The sequence below is a fragment of the Mustelus asterias genome, chromosome 10 (genome assembly GCF_964213995.1).
Source record: "Mustelus asterias chromosome 10, sMusAst1.hap1.1, whole genome shotgun sequence".
Lineage (NCBI taxonomy): Eukaryota > Metazoa > Chordata > Chondrichthyes > Carcharhiniformes > Triakidae > Mustelus > Mustelus asterias.
Window position 1 is genome coordinate 90,512,147 of NC_135810.1, and position 21,204 is coordinate 90,533,350.

General features: G+C 42.7%; 1 protein-coding gene across 1 annotated transcript in view; it reads right to left on the reverse strand.

The window, feature by feature from the left end:
* usp12a (ubiquitin specific peptidase 12a) overlaps nucleotides 1-21,204 on the reverse strand; it is a 51,820-nt gene that overhangs the window by 11,479 nt on the left and 19,137 nt on the right. Inside the window, exons 4-8 of the mRNA XM_078222178.1 lie at nucleotides 10,562-10,791; nucleotides 10,080-10,156; nucleotides 8,698-8,781; nucleotides 3,959-4,156; nucleotides 1,928-2,006 (exon numbers count right to left, since the gene is read on the reverse strand). Coding sequence (XP_078078304.1) covers nucleotides 1,928-2,006; nucleotides 3,959-4,156; nucleotides 8,698-8,781; nucleotides 10,080-10,156; nucleotides 10,562-10,791 — 668 coding nt within the window. The remainder of the gene's footprint in view (nucleotides 1-1,927; nucleotides 2,007-3,958; nucleotides 4,157-8,697; nucleotides 8,782-10,079; nucleotides 10,157-10,561; nucleotides 10,792-21,204) is intronic.

Genomic DNA, 21,204 nt, shown 5'->3' on the forward strand with positions numbered 1-21,204 from the left:
GTAGTTAGATTCATGCTAGACAAAGGTGTTTGTATCTGTGAGGGTTGGTTAAGTTCCAACTTTGTTTCTAACATGACTAGAGGGGGCTATGGCATGAAGAATAAATAGTAGCAGCAGGGGATCCTTAGCAAGGCCCTTGTAAGGGCAGAAAAGCTTTTAAGTTTTAGCTGGATATATTGCAGTTGGGGTCAGGACACTGGGGAGTAAACATCTTTCAACTCTGCCAGGAGAAGCTGGACAGGAAAAAAGAGTTGCAAAGCTGCAGGCTTCTTAAGGAAGGAGTTACAGTCCAGAATACCAGGAAATTTGGACATAAAGAATGTTTAAGACGACTGGAGCTAAGAGAATGTTTAAGACGACTGGAGCTAAGAGAACAGAGACCAAGGTATTGTTCAGAAGAATTCAAGGAAGAGTAAACAAAGCGCTCTGAGTTAAAGGGGCAATTGCAGTAGCCAGTTTTAAAGTGTGACAGCAGACACCAGAGGTGACGCAAATATTTGATGCCATTTTAATAAGAGTCTGGGAATTGAGAGTTTAAGCAATTGCGAACACAGCAAGGTGGCACAGTGGTTAGCACGGCTGCCTCACAGTACCAGGGACCTTGGTTCGATTCCCGGCTTGGGTAACTGTCTATGCGGAGTCTGCACGTTCTCCTTCTGTCTGAGTGGGTTTCCTCTGGGTGTTCCGGTTTCCTCCCACAGTCCAAAAGACGTACTGGTTCGGTGGATTGGCTGTGTTAAATTCTCCCTCAGTGTACCCGAACAGGTGCCGGAGTTTGGCGACTAGGGGATTTTCACAGTAACTTCATTGCAGTGTTAATGTAAGCCTACTTGCAACACTAATAAATGAACTTTAAAACTTGGAACAGTTTGTACAGCAATCAAGACAAAGAAATCCTAAAGGATGAGTTGAAAAGCCTGGACAAGATTTTGGGGGTGGAGTTTGAAAGCTTTTGTGACAATCATCTTGGGGGATTCTGAGATGAAATCCACAGACACTAACTCGAGTTCAGAGAAAGTGCGTGTATTTAACCACAGCCAATCTGCATGCTTAAATGGGACTGTGTGTTAATGGAATCATTGTAGTTTAAGATCTACTTTGTAATTCGTGTTAATCTTAAAATCTGTGTTTAATTGTTAAAATAAGGGTGGAAAGCAAAGTATCGTAATCCAATATTTTCATGTATAATAATGTTTTTTGTTGTTGAAACAAATTGACAGTCCTATGACTCTGTTCCTCCATGTTTTATAAAAAAAAGTAAAAAGTTACAGTCTTCTGGGCCAGAGCTCCATTTTGGGATCTTCCAATTCAGTTACAACATCTTTATTAGCTTTCTGCATATTCCAAAAAATAGCGAGGAAAAATTCACCTGACCTGCTATCAGCTAACATTGTTAAGATCCCAGATATATTGGTTAACAACTGCATCAATAACACATTTGCAGATATGGTATTAAGAGTCATACAAATGTCCATGCTCTTTTTAACTCAAAGTTAAAGTTTATTTTGTTAGTCACAAGTAGGTTTCCACCACAATGAAGTTACTGTGAAATTCCCCGAGTCACCATACTCTAGTGCCTGTTCAGGTCAATGTACCTAACCAGCATATCTTTCAGACTGTGGTAAGAAACCGGAGCACCCAGAGGAAACCCATGTAGGCACAGGGAGAACATGCAAACTCCACACAGACAGGGACCCAAGCCGGAAATTGAACCCAGGTCCTTGGCGCTGTGAGGCTACAGTGCTAACCACTGCGCCACTGTGCCACCCCACTCAAGTTTCAAGTATAATGGTAAACTAATGTTCTTAATTAGCTGCAATATTTGACAATCTCGCAGCATAATCAAATCACACCGATACAATTGGACACATAAAAGTTGCTTTCCAAAACTGTACTAATTGCACGAAATAACTTTGAATAAACATACCTCTACTATATCATCGTCGAACAGCAACCAAAAGTCATGGCTCTTTACTATTGCAATGTAATGCCCTCGATTAGGACCACTAAAGAAAAGAAACAATTAGCATGAGCACAAAATCTCCCTTTAATGTTTCTGTAGCGTCAGATAAATTTTATACTAACAAGGGTTGAGAATAAGTGTTGCAGTAAAATTCTAGCTTTTGAAGATGAAATTGCCTATCCATCATTTTCTCCTCACAGCTCATATTAGATTTTGCCAGAAAATCTGGCAGGGAGCCCAGGATATAGTGATTAATCCACATCTTAAAGGTTTAATCAGCTTTGCACAAAAAAAATTGCTACAAGGGATTTTTTAAGTCTCAAAAGACTGCTGTTGGCTATATCACATACAGATAACCTGTGTTATATTTAACAAAATATTAGATTATAGGCTGTCATTAAAGGAGGCTCCAATAGATTTTGATCCAGTTCTCAGATAATAAAAAACTAATTTACAGTATTACTGCCAAGCTCATTTTGTAAACTAGTACCAATATGCAATAAGAAAAAAGATGCTTAAAGCCATTTCAAAATGCTTTGTGATATTCTTAACTCATCAGCTAAAAGTGCTGAAACCGCCACTGGCTTCAATCACCTATGTATTACCACAGCTGAAAATGTTCCCTTTAGACACAATGGAAGTTCAGAAAAATATCTACAACTACTATTGGGCACTTTTCAAACTTTGAATGAAATATCAGGCATCACGGTGGCAAGCACTGCTGCCTCTCAGCGCCAAGGACGCAGGTTCGATTCTGGCCTTGGGTATGTGTGGAATTTCACGTTCTTCCCCGTGTCTGCGTGTGTATGTATTTCCTTCGGGTGCGCCAGTTTCCTCCCACAACCCAAAAATGTGCAGGTTAGGTGGATTGGCCATGTTAAATTGCCCCTTAGTTTCCAAAAATATGTAGGTTAGGTGGATTAGCCACGGTAAATGCGTGGGGTTACGGGGATAGGGTGGAGGAAAGGGCCTGGGTGGGATGCAATTTCGGAGAGTCAGTGTAGACTCGATCATCTGGATGGCCTTTTTCTGCACTGGGATTATATGGAATATAGTGCAAGTGTTACTCGTTCATCATTACACTTTATAGATGTAGTGGCAGGAAGGAGTGGGGCAGATGATGCAGATCATCTACACAGAGGGAAGAGTGCAATTAGAGTAGAAAGTTCAGTGACATTTTCTATTATAAAATCGAACATAGCAATTTAAAATGACAAGAGGTTCCCAGGCAGTATATACAAGTGAGAGACATACATTTGTATATGAGTACGAGTTTGCAAATATAGTTTTTGAGCGAGAGGGCATTTGGATAAAGCACATTCATAAATTACAATCAATACAAGTGTATCATTACCCAAAAAGGATTTGCAGAACTACAGGGGAAGGCAGCGGAGTGGGACTAGCCAATTTGCGCTTGCAGAGAGCTGGCATGGACATGACAAACTGCACTCTCTTTCTGTGCTGTAACCATTTGATGATTCAATCCATCCATTACTTTGTGCCCAAATGGAACAGACAAAAGTCTAGCCCTTGTAGTCTAGCAGTGACAGTAATACTGTGATACAATTCCACAATAGCAAGATGCCTTCACAGTAAAGCTTAACTAGTAAAGACACTGCTGAACATGTGCCTGCTCATATTCTCATCTTACATTCATGAATGTGCATTTTCTAAGAGAGGTTTAGTGGATTGCGATAAGAAACAAAAATCCAGGTTACTTTTTCCCCTTGTTAGCTCAGAGATGCCGAATGCAATTGTACAATTCCATCATTAACAACGCATCCTTCAGCTGGGCAGAGAGCTATTCTGGAATTTTACTTGATTTTATTTTGTTTGGGGAGTTGTGGGGGATTGGCAAGGTCTTTTCTGCCCCTTTCCTCAGGGATGAAATGGGTTGGTCAGAGTCCTAGATATAGCACAGTATGTACCCAAAAGAGAATGCTTTGATGGATTTTTCTCGTATCCTTAAATGCGAACAGAACATTTAGTGCTTACCTTCCACAGTGTACCACCACAGCAACCAGGTCATACATTCTGTCTGGATTGGTGGCATCGCCTGATGTGTTGAATAGTCGGAGTTCTAGAGGAAAGACTACTCTGTAGGATAACTTTGTGTATCGATGTAATTGATCCATATATTTGAATCTCTTCAGGTGAAGAGCTAAAATCATAGGAAGTTTTTTTACTTTCATCCTGCAAAATAACAAAGGGTTATGTGACAAATATAATATATTTTGATAATCTCAAAAGGCCTATCAGATTAGAGTCAAGTTTTTTAATTTGCACGTTATTTACAGAGCTGGCATGGACATGACAAACTGCACTCTCTTTCTGTGCTGTAACCATTTGATGATTCAATCCATCCATTACTTTGTGCCCAAATGGAACAGACAAAAGTCTAGCCCTTGTAGTCTAGCAGTGACAGTAATACTGTGATACAATTCCACAATAGCAAGATGCCTTCACAGTAAAGCTTAACTAGTAAAGACACTGCTGAACCTATTGGTTAAATTATGAATTTTTTAAAAAGCTCTTCCACGTTCCCTGCCCTCTTCCTCACCAAATCTTAATTCATCCAAATGACATCTGTTAGTGCGATGTGGTTGTTCAACTGTTTATGCTACCAAACTTATCTGTGGTTTAATAACATCTTTTGGACAGATTAAGCTTGTTCTCGTTATTGTCCCTTTATATCTACCAGATAAACATTGTCCTGAAGTTTAATTGATTCTAATAAAGGTACTTACCACTCCAAAGCTATTTAGTACATTGGACTTCTAAGTAAATGATTTCTCACCAATTATACAACTAACAGGAAGACATTTTTATGTGCTCAGCATTAGCAACTACTTATTTTGAAAAAAAGCACACTGCTGCATAAAATCTGTTAGATAAAAAAAACTGATATTCATTACAGTAGTCAGCTTAGAAATACCTGCACAGTTCAGGAAGACAGATATTTAACTTGTTCTGGGCAGGCCAAGACCAAATCAATTTGCCTGAGCTCATTGCTTTAAAAGCACCACAGAACTGATCAGTATACAGCACAGGGAGAACAGAGAAAACATGGTGATATCCCTGAAATCGCTGCATTTGTCCTGGGCTGATTAGTTTCTTCAGTGTGCATAGCTAGCTGAAAGAATCGCCACCTTTAAGATTAGGTAAACTAGTCCATCAATCCTCTTAAACTCTTCCTATCCTTCCTCAGGAGAATAGCTGATCAAGAGCATAATCTTAAACAAATGTGATCTAAATTTGAAAGAAAAAAAAAATCAACCTGTCCAACCACCAAGATGCATGAATTGTTAACATTTCCATTTATGTAGAAGTCCATGGTGCACCATGGAAAAATACAATCATTAGACCTCTAACAACATAGCAAAACAAACCATCCGATCAAATATTTCTGTATTTGGAAACTAGAAAATCACTTTAGGTAAAAGTTCTCAAAGGGACTGAAAATTGTTTTTTTTTTTTAAGTGCTAGCTTTCAGTCAGTCAATGCTTTTCTCAGGTGAGTTGTGGAAGACAAAAGTAAATAGAGGGAAAATGGGGAACAAACTGAAAAGATAAAGATGCGTGAGCTAGATTGATTTAAATGTTTTATTTTATTGTGGTATTAACTATATGCAATTAAGACAAATAAACAAAGCAGCCAGTCTAAGGTGGTTGGAATGTCCTAAGAGTTAATATTGCATAATCATGTACGGCTTTTTCCTGATAATTCAGGTATATTTTTGCATTATCCAATAATTGGAGCTACGCAAAGTTAAAAAAAAGTACAGCGGGAATTTAATGCTTAAAATGACCTTAGATCACTTGAACTACACCACTTGATATTAAGACGAGAAATGTATAATATGGTTTTCAGTAGCTTTTAAGGGTGAATTAAATAAATGCAATTACAGTAATACTACAGTAATTACAGTGATCCTTAAAACAACTCAAAATTATTGAAATTGCAACCAGAGGAATCACTTCTGGTCATTTTTAGGATTTCTAGAAACATCTTGCAAATAAACTAAATTTGACATCTGAAGCAAGTAAAGAATATTTACTACAGCAGTTCTGCTCATCAGTTTGCAGTGAATCTGTTCCTCATCACCAATATTTGATGACAAAGAGCAAATTGTCTGCAGCAAGCAATGACAACCGATGCAGAACCGTGAAGCTTCTTGATTGAATGGAGTGAACATTCTTCCCAGCAATTGCACAAAACCAAAATACTGGAAATTAATGAGATGAACACTTAGCATTGGACCAATTCATGAGCAGCCCCAATTCTTATCATTTTACAGATTTGTGGATCTGAGACACCTTGAAATCAGAGGCTATTTCTGACAGGCAAAAACCAATCGGGCAGTTTTGTCTGAAGACTCAGTCGAAGAGAACATTGGTGCCTTAAGTTTTGCTTTTACTTGACCAGACCAATGTGTGCGTTATCCAGTTACACATCCTTTTCTGACACAAAAAACAGCAAGAAAAGCGGCCCAACAATGGCTTACAAAATAAATTGAGGATAGTATTACATCGAAAGGAGGGTCACATAAAGTTGCTAGAAAAAGGTAGCAAGCCTAAGGATTGGGAATTCAGTAAAGGAGGTCTAAGAAATTGATTAACAAGGGAAAAAGAGAGTATGAGAGTAAATGTAATATAAAAGTGTCCCTTAGAGTCTGAAACAGGAGAATTTATAGCAGATAACAAGGAAATGACAGAGCAATTAAACAACTACTGGAGTTGTCTTCATGGAGGAAGACACACATAACTTCTCAGAAATGCTAAGGAACTATGAATCCAGTGAGGAGGAGGAATTGAAGGAAATTACTAAAAATATTGAGAGGAGAAATTAATGGAACTGAAAGCAGGTAAATTTCCAGGGCCTGATAATCTACATCCCATGGTACTAAAGGATGTGGCCATGGAAGTACTAATTGTGATAGCTGTCATCTTTCAAAATTCTGTAGATTCGAGGGTCGCAAATGTAATCATGCTATCTTAAAAGGGAAAAAACAGGATTTACAGACCGGTTAGTCTAACATCAGTAGGGAAAACGCTAGCCTATTATAAAGGATGCGATAACAGGACATTTGGAAAATATCAATGGGATTAGACAAAGTCAACATGAATTTATGAAAGGAAAATCATGTTTGACAAGCCTACTGAAGTTTTTTTGCGTCTTTGGATTTTCAGAAAGCTTTTGATTAAAAAACGTCCCACACAAGAAGTTAGCGTGCAAAATGAAAGTGAACGGGATTGGGGGTAATATAACAATTGATTAACAGACAAAAAAACAAACAGAGATCAATGGGCCTTTATCAAAGTGGGAGGCAGTGACTAATGGGGTCCCGCAGGGATCAGTGCTTGTGACCCAGCTATTCACAATATACATCAATGATTTGGATGAGGAAAATAAATGCAATGTTTCCAAGTTTGCCAATGACACAAAATTTAGTGGGAATGGGAGTGGTGAGTAGAATGTTAAGAGGCTTCAAGGTGATGCAGACAAGTTGAGTGAGTGGCAAATGCATGGAAGATGCAGTATAACATGGATAAATGCGAAGTTATTCACTTTGCATGGAGAAACAGAATGGCAGAGTATTAATTAAATGGTGATGGATTGTGAAATGTTGACATACAAAGGTGACTTGGGTATCCTAGTACACAAATCACTGAAAGCAAACATGCAGGTGCAGCAAGCAGTTAGGAAGGCAAATGGTATGTTGACCTTCATATCCAAGAAATGATACATACTTTCCATAAAGGGAGTGCAAAGGTTCATCAGACCAATTCCTGGATTGGTATGAGCAGAGATTGGGTCAACTAGGCCTGTATTCACTGGAATTTAGAAGAATAAGAAGAGATCCAATTGAAACGCTTAAAATTCTGACAGGGCTGGATAGATTGGATGCAGGGATGTTGTTTCCTCTGGCTGGGTGTATCTACAACAAAGGGTCATAGTCTCAGGATATGCGGTAGGACATTTAGGATTGAGGTGAGGTGAAACCTCTTCACTCAGAGGACGATGAACTTGTGGAATTCTTTATCACAGAAGGCTGTGGAGGTCAAGTCACTGAATATATTTAAGAAGGAAATTTCTAGACTCTTGAAGATATCAAGGGGTATGGGAAGAGCTTGGGTACAAGGCGTTGAAATAGAGGATCAGCCATGATCACATTGAATGGTAGAGCAGGCTCGAAGGGCTGAATGGCCCACTCCTGTTCCTATTTTATACATTTCTATATTTGTAGTAGCAGAAACAGGGAACATGCAGCGTATATTATTCAAGTTAAAAAAGAATGCTGAAACATCAGTTCCTCATTGGAAAATAAATTTAAGGAAAGCAATCTACAACACAGTCTATAATGAGTTCAACAACACTGGTTTCATGATTATATGCAACTTATTCAATTCCCTTTAGAGCAATTCCATTGCAGAAAGGACACTTAATCTTCTCCTTTCATTCACGTATCATTTGATTTTTACTAATTTGGAACAATGACGAATCTAAAAGCAACCCTGAAGGAATATAAAGAATTATGAAATGATTCAGTTTTTTCAGAAAACTGCAAAGAACTGCAACTATGCATTTCTCTATTTGATACAGAAAAGGACCTGCAATTTCAAGTTAGTTTCTTTTATCAGAATCTGAATAATCAACTCCGACAGTCATAATAATGGATTAAAACATGTTAGTTAAAACAATACATATATATATATATATATATAGATTCTTACCTTTTCTGAGCTTCTTGTTTACTGCAGCATACTTCACAGTAATATTTATATTCACTACACAGCGTCTCTGTATTGCTAAACCCCCTGTGCAAGAAAAGGCAGATCTTGCATTTATCTTCTATACTTATAAATTCAATTTTAAATAAATTCAATTTTTAAAAGATGATAATTGACTGGGGGTGGGGGGGGGGGAATTCTCCCAGCCCGCTGCGCTGCCAGGGTACATAAGCATAGGCCATGTAGCGGACTTCCCGCTGGACGTCACAGCTTCCGTGCGTCTCCAGCCACTGGATTTCTGGCGTCGCCAGCTCCACACCACAAATCAGCGCAAAGCTGATTTGAATATCATTAGCAGGCCAATTAGCAGCCTCCCCCCCACCCCCAGCCAGGAGTGCTTCACTCCAACAGGGTTTACAACAGCTCCCCATTAATGGAGAACTGGCGACCAGACCCCATTGGAGTGATGGGGGACCATGAAGACCCTCGAGGAGGTCGGGGGCAAGGGGGTGTGCCCCTCAAGCATTGCCAGCCTGACCCCCTGGCACTGCCCAAGGGGCAAAGCCTGGGGGTACCTTGGCACTGTCTACCAGGCATCAAGCAGTGACAAAGGGGTGGGGAGATCAGTGGGGGTGTGGGGCCCCGCTGCCACTCTGCAGTTGGGATCGATGACAGAGGGAAGGACTGATCACGACTGCCGGCGGGAGTGGGGGTGGGGGGAGGGGTTTGCTGGCCTGGACACATCTGGGAGGAACACAGTAAGAGTTTGAACAACACCAGGTTAAAGTCCAACAGGTTTATTTGGTAGCAAATACCATTAACTTTCGGAGCGCTCCGAAAGCTAATGGTATTTGCTACCAAATAAACCTGTTGGACTTTAACCTGGTGTTGTTCAAACTCTTACTGTGTTCACCCCAGTCCAACGCCGGCATCTCCACATCACATCTGGGAGGCCAGCGATGTGGGGATGGCCAGCTACTGAGCTGGCCAGCAATCCGGAGGCCGGCAGTGCGGGCTACTGCGCAAGCGGCCATCTCCGCTATGACAAATCAGCACATGCACAGTGGCTTACTGAGCGCTATGCTGCCGGCCTCCTGGGTGAGAATAGGCCCCGCCCACTGATTTTTAACGAGATTCACGCTAGGGGCTCTCTGTGATGCAGAGTGTGGGATTCATTTTGAAAATCTTGCGAAAAAAAGCAGCTGGATTTACTCCAGTTTTTACTCAAATTCGGCACTTAGAATTGTTTTTGGGAGAATTCTAGCCTAGATATTTTAAACGACATCTAGAAATCATCTAGTCTGATTGTTTAACTTGATAACAAAAAATTCTGATTTCTAAAAATAATTAAAGTTAGATATCTTTTAACATTTTACTCAGCATACCTCAAGCAATGTGTAATTGAAGTATTCTGCTCCACGTCAACAGAAAGGTCTAAAAAGTCTTCATCTTTGCTACTTACCTGTGAAGAGGGGAAAATTTAAAGTTACTAGCAGTAGTAATACAATAATCTGAAAGCAGTTTCTCCTCAAATACAACAAAAGAATGCACCAGAGATTTATTCTTTCTGGGACACTTGTGGATAGTTAAATGAATGGAAGCGTGCATCTGTTTTTAAAGCAAAAACAAGACCCAAGGGTGATCAAACCGAGTCAACGACATAGGAATTACAAGAAAAATGTTAAAGAATCTGGGATAAAGTGGCAAAATAGCAGAAGGATAGATATTCTAATGTGGAGCTAGCACTAACGCAGCAGCTTAAATGATGTCCCTATATTTCAAGCAACCACAGACAATGAAAGGAGTGGAAAATAAAAGTTAATTGACAAATTCAGAAATCATGAAGTTTATTGAATGCCAAACTTACAGTTTCACAATTAAGACATCGGGTTTCATTAGTTAATGTTCCTTGAAACATTTCATGCACCCAAGTTGGTTCTGGTACGTCATTGCCATTGTCATCGTTGATACAGCCATTATGTAGCTGTCCATTCTGTTTTTCCTGCTTTTTCTCTTCCTGCAGGATATCGGCAATGGTGTTTAACAAGTAGTTCAAAAACTCATGAGCATCTTGTTGCATGTAATTATCAAAAAGTTCTGAAACAAAAAAAAAAGAATGAGGTGAACAATTTTATCTGTACTGATAGGGAGCAAAATATGAACTGCAATGTATTACTAATTGGAACAAGTACTCAATTTAAGTTCCTAATTGTGAGCTTCACCCTAGTATCAGAGTCAAAAAGAGCAGACCAAGCTACCCACCAGTTCCAGTAATCACAATAATAGAAGATGATGTGGGAATGGTGTGGAATGAGTTTGGGATTGTCCGCCTTCAACACACCCAAAGTAGATTGTACTGCAATGATGTAATGCTTTCTCGTGAAAAATCTAACGGTATATTGTTCTGAAAGTACCATTATACAGCAATTTTGCTTTCAGTCAGTGTTTGGCACAGGGGAGTAATGATTTCAACATCCTGTTACTGAAATGGAAGGAAAAAATGTTTTGGTGGGAGGTTGCAATCCAGGAGCACATGGAGGATGCTGGATGAATATTCTGGAGCTCTGAAGTTCAGAATTTTCTCTCAGGAAATTAAATAACTGTGACAATGTCCACAATGCAATCATTGGTTACTGGGAAAAGACAGAGAATGGATTGAGAAATTTATCAGCCATTATTGAATGGCGGAGTAGACTCGATGGGTCGAATGGCCTTATTCTGCTCCTATATCTTATGGTCTTCTGGTGTATGAAATTTTCAAAGCCCCATTCTACGGGGTGAGAATTTTAAATTTGTGATGTGGGATGGGGGGGGGACAGAATTCTATGTAGGTCAACAATGAAAATGTTGCTTTGAGAGTGGACTTTGTGCAATGTAGGATATAAGTCGTATTGTGGGCTGATATTTACAGAAGCTGAAGGATGGGAGACGGCCTGAAAGAGCACTGGAATAGTCAATTCTGAAAATGACAAAAGACGTGGATGAGAGATTAGCAATGGTTGACTTAAAGTGTGTTGAAGACCAACAACGGCATTAGTCTTTGGGGTGGAGAAGATACTCGAGTTTGAATACAATGCAGGACCAACACCTTCAGGAAACAGAAAACAAAAACAATTAGAGATATCTGAAAAAAATAACAGCAGCAGAATTCAATACCCCCTGAAAATGGATGCAGGATCACCTTGTGCAATTAAACAACATCCATTCCTTCCAATACAAGCGTTGACCAGAAGTGTATGCACTATTCAGATTGTGTTTAACTAGTGTTGCACAGTTCTAACATAACCTCCCTGCTTTTATATTCTATACCTCAATATTTCCTTTGTATTACCTCTTAAATGGGAGGTGTATTCTGGCTGGAGCAGATCCTCGAGGTGGCAGGGAAAGATACGGTGATCTGCAAGAAGGCTGAGTACTGGCCCACAAGGGAAGAAAGTGCATTCCAAGGTTTTCAGACACAGAGGCCTTGGTGCAGGAGGTGAACAAGAGGGGATATATTATCTATGCACGGGACAAATGATCCATCAGCCAAACTTGTAGAAGGCCATTGAAAAAGCAGCCATTGTGGTTAGTGCAAAAGTGAGGACTGGGATGCAGTGCAAGAAGTTTAATTACCGCGCTGATATCGACTTCACAATACAACCAGAAAGAATGCTTTCTATGGTGCATCTGTAAAAGTTGGTGCGAGTTGTAGCTGACATGCCAAATTTCCTTACTCTTCTGAGAAAGTAGAGGAGTTGGTGGGCTTTCTTAACTATAGTGTCAGCATGGGGGGGACCAGGACAAGTTGTTGGTGTTCTGGACATCTAAAAACTTGGTATGGCTCCTACTCTGCCCAAGGCTGCAAGAAACTACAAAAGGTCATGAACATAGAACATAGAACATTACAGCGCAGAACAGGCCCTTCGGCCCACGATGTTGCACCGACCAGTTAAAAAAAAAAAAAATCTGTGACCCTCCAACCTAAACCAATTTCTTTTCGTCCATGAACCTATCTACGGATCTCTTAAACGCCCCCAAACTAGGCGCATTTACTACTGATGCTGGCAGGGCATTCCAATCCCTCACCACCCTCTGGGTAAAGAACCTACCCCTGACATCGGTTCTATAACTACCCCCCCTCAATTTAAAGCCATGCCCCCTCGTGCTGGATTTCTCCATCAGAGGAAAAAGGCTATCACTATCCACCCTATCTAAACCTCTAATCATCTTATATGTTTCAATAAGATCCCCTCTTAGCCGCCGCCTTTCCAGCGAAAACAATCCCAAATCCCTCAGCCTCTCCTCATAGGATCTCCCCTCCATACCAGGCAACATCCTGGTAAACCTCCTCTGCACCCTCTCCAAAGCCTCCACATCCTTCCTGTAATGTGGGGACCAGAACTGCACACAGTACTCCAAGTGCGGCCGCACCAGAGTTGTGTACAGTTGCAACATAACGCTACGACTCCTAAATTCAATCCCCCTACCAATAAACGCCAAGACACCATATGCCTTCTTAACAACCTTATCTACTTGATTCCCAACTTTCAGGGATCTATGCACACATACACCTAGATCCCTCTGCTCCTCCACACTATTCAAAGTCCTCCCGTTAGCCCTATACTCAACACATCTGTTATTCCTACCAAAGTGAATTACCTCACACTTCTCCGCATTAAACTCCATCCGCCACCTCTCGGCCCAACTTTGCAACCTGTCTAAGTCTTCCTGCAAACTACGACACCCTTCCTCACTGTCTACCACACCACCGACTTTGGTGTCATCAGCAAATTTGCTAATCCACCCAACTATACCCTCATCCAGATCATTAATAAATATTACAAACAGCAGTGGCCCCAAAACAGATCCCTGAGGTACACCACTTGTAACCGCACTCCATGATGAATATTTACTATCAACCACCACCCTCTGTTTCCTATCCGCTAGCCAATTCCTGATCCAATTTCCTAGATCACCCCCAATCCCATACATCTGCATTTTCTGCAGAAGCCTACCATGGTGAACCTTATCAAACGCCTTACTAAAATCCATATATACCACGTCCACTGCCTTGCCCCCATCCACCTCCTTGGTCACTTTCTCAAAAAACTCAATAAGGTTAGTAAGGCACGACCTACCTGCCACAAAACCATGCTGACTATCACCTATCAATTCATTACTCTCCAAATAACTATAAATCCTATCCCTTATAATTTTTTCCAACATCTTGCCGACAACCTAAACCAATTTCTTTTCGTCCATGAACCTATCTACGGATCTCTTAAACGCCCCCAAACTAGGCGCATTTACTACTGATGCTGGCAGGGCATTCCAATCCCTCACCACCCTCTGGGTAAAGAACCTACCCCTGACATCGGTTCTATAACTACCCCCCCTCAATTTAAAGCCATGCCCCCTCGTGCTGGATTTCTCCATCAGAGGAAAAAGGCTATCACTATCCACCCTATCTAAACCTCTAATCATCTTATATGTTTCAATAAGATCCCCTCTTAGCCGCCGCCTTTCCAGCGAAAACAATCCCAAATCCCTCAGCCTCTCCTCATAGGATCTCCCCTCCATACCAGGCAACATCCTGGTAAACCTCCTCTGCACGGTAGCACAGTGGTTAGCACTGCTGCTTCACAGCTCCAGGGTCCCGGGTTCGATTCCCGGCTCGGGTCACTGTCTGTGTGGAGTTTGCATGTTCTCCTCGTGTCTGCGTGGGTTTCCTCCGGGTGCTCCGGTTTCCTCCCACAGTCCAAAGATGTGCGGGTTAGGTTAATTGGCCAGGTTAAAAATTGCCCCTTAGAGTCCTGGGATGCGTAGGTTAGAGGGATTAGCGGGTAAATATGTGGGGTGGGATTGTGGTTGGTGCAGACTCGATGGGCCGAATGGCCTCCTTCTGCACTGTAGGGTTTCTATGATTAACAGAAGTGAGACTCACCGGTCTATAATTCCCGGGGAAGTCTCTGTTCCCCTTCTTAAACAATGGGACAACATTCGCTAACCTCCAATCTTCTGGTACTATACCAGAGGCCAACGACGACCTGAAGATCAGAGCCAGAGGCTCTGCAATCACTTCTCTTGCCTCCCAGAGAATCCTTGGATAAATCCCATCCGGACCAGGGGATTTATCTATTTTCAGACCCTCCAGAATATCCTGCACATCCTCCTTATCAACTGTAATACTGTCTATTCTACTCCCTTGCAACCCAGTGTCCTCCTCAGCTATATTCATGTCCCCTTGCGTGAACACCGAAGAGAAATATTGGTTCAATGCTTCACCAATCTCCTCCGGTTCCACACATAACTTCCCTCTGCCATCTATAACTGGCCCTAAACTTGCCCTAACCAACCTTCTGTTCTTGACATACCTATAGAACGCCTTAGGATTCTCTTTAACCCTATCCGCCAAAGTCTTCTCATGTCCCCTTTTAGCCCTTCTAAGCTCGCTCTTCAACTCCCTCTTAGCCAATCTAAAGCTTTCTAGTGCACTACCCGAGTGCTCACGTCTCATCCGAACATAAGCCTCCTTTTTCTTTTTAACCAACAAAGAAACTTTTTTGGTGCACCACGGTTCCCTAGCCCTACCAATTCCTCCTTGCCTGACAGGGACATACCTATCACAGACTCGCAGTAGCTGCTCCTTGAAAAAACTCCACATGTCGGACGTTCCCAGTCCCTGTAATCTCCTAGTCCAACCTATGTTTCCTAATTCTCTCCTAATAGCCTCATAATTACCCTTCCCCCAGCTAAAACCACTGGCCCGAGGTTCATGCCTATCCCTTTCCATCACTAAGGTGAACGTAACCGAATTGTGGTCACTATCACCAAAATGCACACCAACTTCCAAGTCTAGCACCTGGTCTGGCTCATTTCCCAGCACCAGATCCAATATAGCCTCACCTCTAGTTGGCCTGTCTACATACTGAGTCAAAAAACCTTCCTGCACGCTTTGAACAAAAACTGACCCCTCTAACGAGCTAGAGCTATAACAATTCCAGTCAATATTAGTCAAGTTAAAATCCCCCATAACAATTGCCCTATTACTTTCACTCCTAAGCAGGATTGACTCCGCAATCCTTTCCTCAACCTCTCTAGAACTTTTAGGAGGTCTATAAAAGACTCCCAACAGGGTGACCTCTCCTCTCCTATTTCTAATCTCCGCCCATACTACCTCAACAGATAAGTCCTCATCAAACCTCCTCTCTGACACTGTGATACAATCTCTGACCAATAATGCTACCCCTCCCCCTCTTCTACCTCCTTCCCTACTTCGACTAAAACATTTGAACCCCGGGACCTGCAGCATCCATTCCTGCCCCTGCTCTATCCATGTCTCTGAAATAGCCACAACATCGAAGTCCCAGGTACTGATCCACGCTGCAAGTTCACCCACTTTATTGCGAATACTCCTGGCATTGAAGTATACACATTTCAAACCCTGCTCCACCCCACCTCTGCAATGCGGTGCATTGCAGTCCCCATCCATGCATCCCTCACTTTCAGCCCCACTACTCAGGATCCCTCCCCCCCCCCGAATCAGTTTAAACCTCCTTGCATGGCCTTAGCAAATTTACCCCCCAGGATATTGGTCCCCTTCTGATTAAGGTGTAGACCATCCTTCTCATAGAGGTCACACCTTCCCCAGTACGAGCCCCAATTGCTTAAGTACCTGAACCCCTCCCTCCTGCACCATCCCCTCAGCCATGAATTCAAACCTTCCCTCTCCCTATTCCTCTCTAAACTATCCCGTGGTACAGGCAAGAGTCCAGAGATAACCACTCTGTCAGTCTTGGCCTTTAGTTTCCACCCCAACTCCATAAATCCCTGCCTAATATCCCCTTCCCCTATCCTCCCTATGTCGTGTGTCCCCACATGTACAATAACTTGTGGTTTATCTCCCTCCCCCCTAAGAGTCCTGAATACCCTGTCAGACACATCCCGGACCCCAGCCCCTGGTAGGCAACACACCAACCCTGAGTCCCTACCTTTAGTTCCGACCCTCCTATCTGTCCCCTTAATTGTGGAGTCCCCAATCACAAGGCCCAGTCTTTTACAGCCCCTAACCACCTGAGCTTTCTCACTCGGCTCACCCCCAGAGATCTGCTCTCTATGCTCAGTTGATTCCTCCTCAACTGTAGCCTCCAGCACCGAAAACCTATTATGGAGGGGAACCGCCCCAGGGGATTGTCTTCCCGATTGCTTCTTACCCCTCCTCCTGGCATTGACCCAAGCCTCATTTCTAGGAGTTACTATTTCTCTATAACTCCTATCAACTTCCACCTCCGCCTCCCGAATTATGCGGAGTTCCTCTACCTCCCCTTCCAGCTCCTTTACACGCTCCTCCAGAAGCTGCAATCTAATGCACTTCTTACAACTAAAATCTCCTGAAACACTACTGGATTTCCTCACCACATACATCCCACAGGAGATGCAGCATACTGCCTGAACTGCCATCCCTGAAGCCATTACCAGCAAGAAAAAAAGAAAACAAAAAAAAAAAACTTCCCCACACTTCCCCAACTGTCACTCTCTACTGCAGCCCGAGCAGCATTCCCTCACTGAGACACCAACTGTCACACTCTACTGCAGCCCGAGCAGCACTCCCTCACTGAGACACCAACTGTCACACTCTACTGCAGCCCGAGCAGCACTCCCTCACTGAGACACCAACTGTCACACTCTAGAACATCGCCTAATCCATCACGCAAACCAACTTCTCATCCACTGACACTGTGTACACTTCCCACTGCCTCGGCAAAGCAGCCAGCATAATTAAGGACCCCACGCACCCTGGACATTCTCTCTTCCACCTTCTTCCGTCGGGAAAAGGATATAAAAGTCTGAGGTCACGTACCAACCAATTCAGGAACAGCTTCTTCCCTGCTGCCATCATACTTTTGAACCTCACATTAAGTTGATCTTTCTCTACCCCCTAGCTATGACTGTAACACTACATTCTGCACTCTCTTGTTTCCTTCTCTATGTACGGTATGCTTTGTCTGTATAGCACACAAGAAACAATACTTTTCACTGTATACTAATACATGTGACTAAAATAAATCAAATGGAGTGGACAAAGTACGTGACTTCATCTTCAATAGCCATACCCTTATAACCGAGACACTTGGGTCACATACTGCTCAATTCATCAACTTTCCTTCACTCAACTACCAACAATGTCAATCAACTATGATTCAAACCTCACATTCAGAGCCTCACCCCACCCTCACAATTAGCACTGTTTAAGCCTCACCCCACCCTAACTATTAGCACTATTGTAAGCCTCACCCACAAGGCATAGCCTGTGTACACTGTAAGCTATTCAAACATAACAGGCACGTCACCCAAACACTTGCATCACATTCACTGACCAATTTCACTCTCTCTTGCAGAATATGTTGGCACATGACTGAAGGCAGCAAGAGCTAACCAACAAGGAAATGGCACAGCTAAAGATCCTTATTCCAGTGCTGTATATCACCAGAGCCACAAATGAGGCCATGACCAGCGGCAGTGTTGGAAATATCATAGAATCCCCACAGTGAAGAGGCCATTTAGGGCGGCACAGTGGCTAGCACTGCTGCCTCACAGCACCAGGGACCCAGGTTCAATTCTGGCCTTGGGTCACCTGTGTGTTTGCACTTTCTCTCCGTGTCTGCGTGGATTTCCTCTGGGTGTTCCGGTTTCCTCCCACTGTCCAAAGATGTGTGGGTTAGGTTGATTGACCATGCTAAATTGACCTTAGTGACAGGAGTATTAGCAGGGTAAATGTGTGGGGTTAGCAAAATAGGGCCCGGGTGGGATGTGGTCGGTACAGACTTGGTGGGCTGTATGGCCTCCTTCTGTATTTTAGGGATGCTATGGATTCAGCCCATCATAATGCACTGACTCTCGGACAGAGTATCTTACCAAGGCCCTCTCCCCCACCCTATCCCCGTAACCCCGCACGTTTACCACCATTAATCCACCGAACCTGCGCATCTTTGAACACTAAGGGGCAATTTAGCATGACCAATCCACCTAGCCCGCACATCTTTGGACTGTGGGAGGAAACCCACGCAGATATGGGGAGACCACTGTGCCACCACATCGAAGATGACATTATGCTCATCCCCAATTCTCCATCTCACATCTCATTTTCCCCTCACCCCACAATCACTTCTGATATACAGGTTGCACATGCTAGAAGCATGCATCTCTTGTTCCCTGCCATTGCGCAGTCCTCATACCCAAGCCCTACCCTTGCATTGTTTTCTTTTCAGGTGCCCAAGAATTACCATCTTTTCAGGCAGTGGTGGAAGACTAAAAGATAAAAGAACAGGAAAACTGTGATGAAGAAACACAGAGACTTATTCTCATATCTGTAACCACCAACTCAGATATTGAATCTGCACCCTTTTAGAGAGCTGCTCAGAGACAAGGTCTATATGTGGTGAGGCAGAGAGCACAAGTGGCCTGCAAGCAGGAGCTGGGACTAGGGTACCACTGGTGCCAGCTCGCTGGAGTGTGAGGTGACACACATGTTCTGCTGCAAAGAAATCAGATGAGGATTTTGATGGCAAAGTCACCAAAGACGACTGTTCGGTGTGAACATTGAACTGCTTTGTACACTGGCAGGCCTGCCAAAATATCTACGCTCAATATCAAGAAGAAAGGAAGAGTCTGGCACCAACTTGGCACAGGGCTTTGCACAGGTCTTGCTGCCCACACTTTCCAGTCTGGAACTGGCGTCCAGAAAGAGAACACTTGCGGTTTTAGCATCAGATGGCTGATTTCGCAATTTCTACTACAGCACAAGCAGAAGGCACCCAACATTTGGGTGCTGCAGTGAAAGCTCGGAATGAAACCATGTAAACTCAGTAGGTGTCATACAAGTTTAGAACCATGTCATTCAATGTGGTTCTTGGGAGAGACAGTGGCTCAGTCTGTCAGGATTAGCGCATTATAAGTCTGCCAGGTATTTTGCAGTTACCTGTCAGCCAGCCAGTCCAAACTTCCATCACCCCTGCTTAGATGGTACAGTCTAAAACCAGGTTCTCGTAGACCAGATCAGTGCAAGATTCTCTCGGAAAGTCAGCAATCTACTGAAGTCAGCGGGTGCGGCACAACACTCCACTAAGGGAATGCAAACTCATTCACCTGATTCCCCAGGGCAAGAGAGTGAAATATTTGCAAAAGAGCTGACTTTTGTATGGAACAAGTGGATGGTTTGATTCAGTTCAGATGGAAGGTTAATTCTGAATACTTCTCGCATTTTCTGTTTTTATTTCAGATTTCCAGCATCCACAGTATTTTGTCTTTGTATTAGCTTGATTTATAAATTTAGTTTGAAATGTTTATTTTGTGGCCGAGGGGGCACTATGACAGGAGCAACAAGATGTTGGACTATTGGTGAAGAGAACTGGGGTTGCATTTGGATGATTCAACTATGGATAGCCCAGCCAGAGAGGGAATACTCCTTTTCTCCTTCATCCTCAGTTGTTTGCAATATCTCTGATAGAAAGCCTGTAACCCTCATGATAGCAAGGTTGTGCAGCAAGCAATAACGAATCTTGACAAGCTCTACTCAAGTACTGGTGGGTTCCTCCAAAACAACTCAGGCAGTGGAAGCACTGTTTATGCATCCCAAAGCTCTGCTCAATATGTGGAGATTTGCTTTCACCATGTACAAGTTGCTCATATTATGTATTTGTATTAATTCTTACTGGCTTACTGAATTCTGCTGTATTTATGTATTCACAAAAGTGACATCATAAGTCCTTAACACGGGAAACAGGCAGAGAAAAAGCAGCCATGTAAGAGAACATCAACCTGTAACTAAAGCTCTGCCGTTTTTAACCCTCTGTTATACAGCAGCCCACATTTCCATCTGTTGCACACCAGAGTCATAAGCCAGCTGGACAGCAGACAGCCTTTGTCACCCAATAGCCATGTTTTAGTTTGTCATGGTAATTCAAATGCCGATAGCACATCAGACTACCACAGAATGAAGGCACCAAGATTGCTACCAGAATTGCCTGCATGATGCAGAGTATGGTTGCACACCTGCTGGATATTGAGAATGTAAAATCCATTCTGTTTATTGCACGTCTCAAAATTGACATCAATGGGCCATGCCACAATCCAAAAGTTTCCACAAAGGCTGCTCATAAGTCAGTCTCTATCCTGCACAAAAAAAGGTTCTACATTCCAAAATATTAGAGGGTACGTTGATGTACATGTGGTGCCTACAAAGGGACAAATACACTATGGAGTAGCCTGCAATCCTCATAAAATCGCAAGCTCGTTCACCTGATTCCCCTGGGCAAGAGAGTGAAATATTTGCAGGTTTTTTTGCATATGGAATCTCAATGATCTCCTGTATGCATCAGTGAGGGGGGGCGGGGAACTACGAGATATTGGAGCACCTACTCCAGCATGGAAGAAGCCTGATGCATTCATAGCCAGTCACTTTCACAGCTGCTGACAATGCTACCTCACCCAGCCCCAAGGCTGAAATTCAAAAGCAACAGTAGTATATTT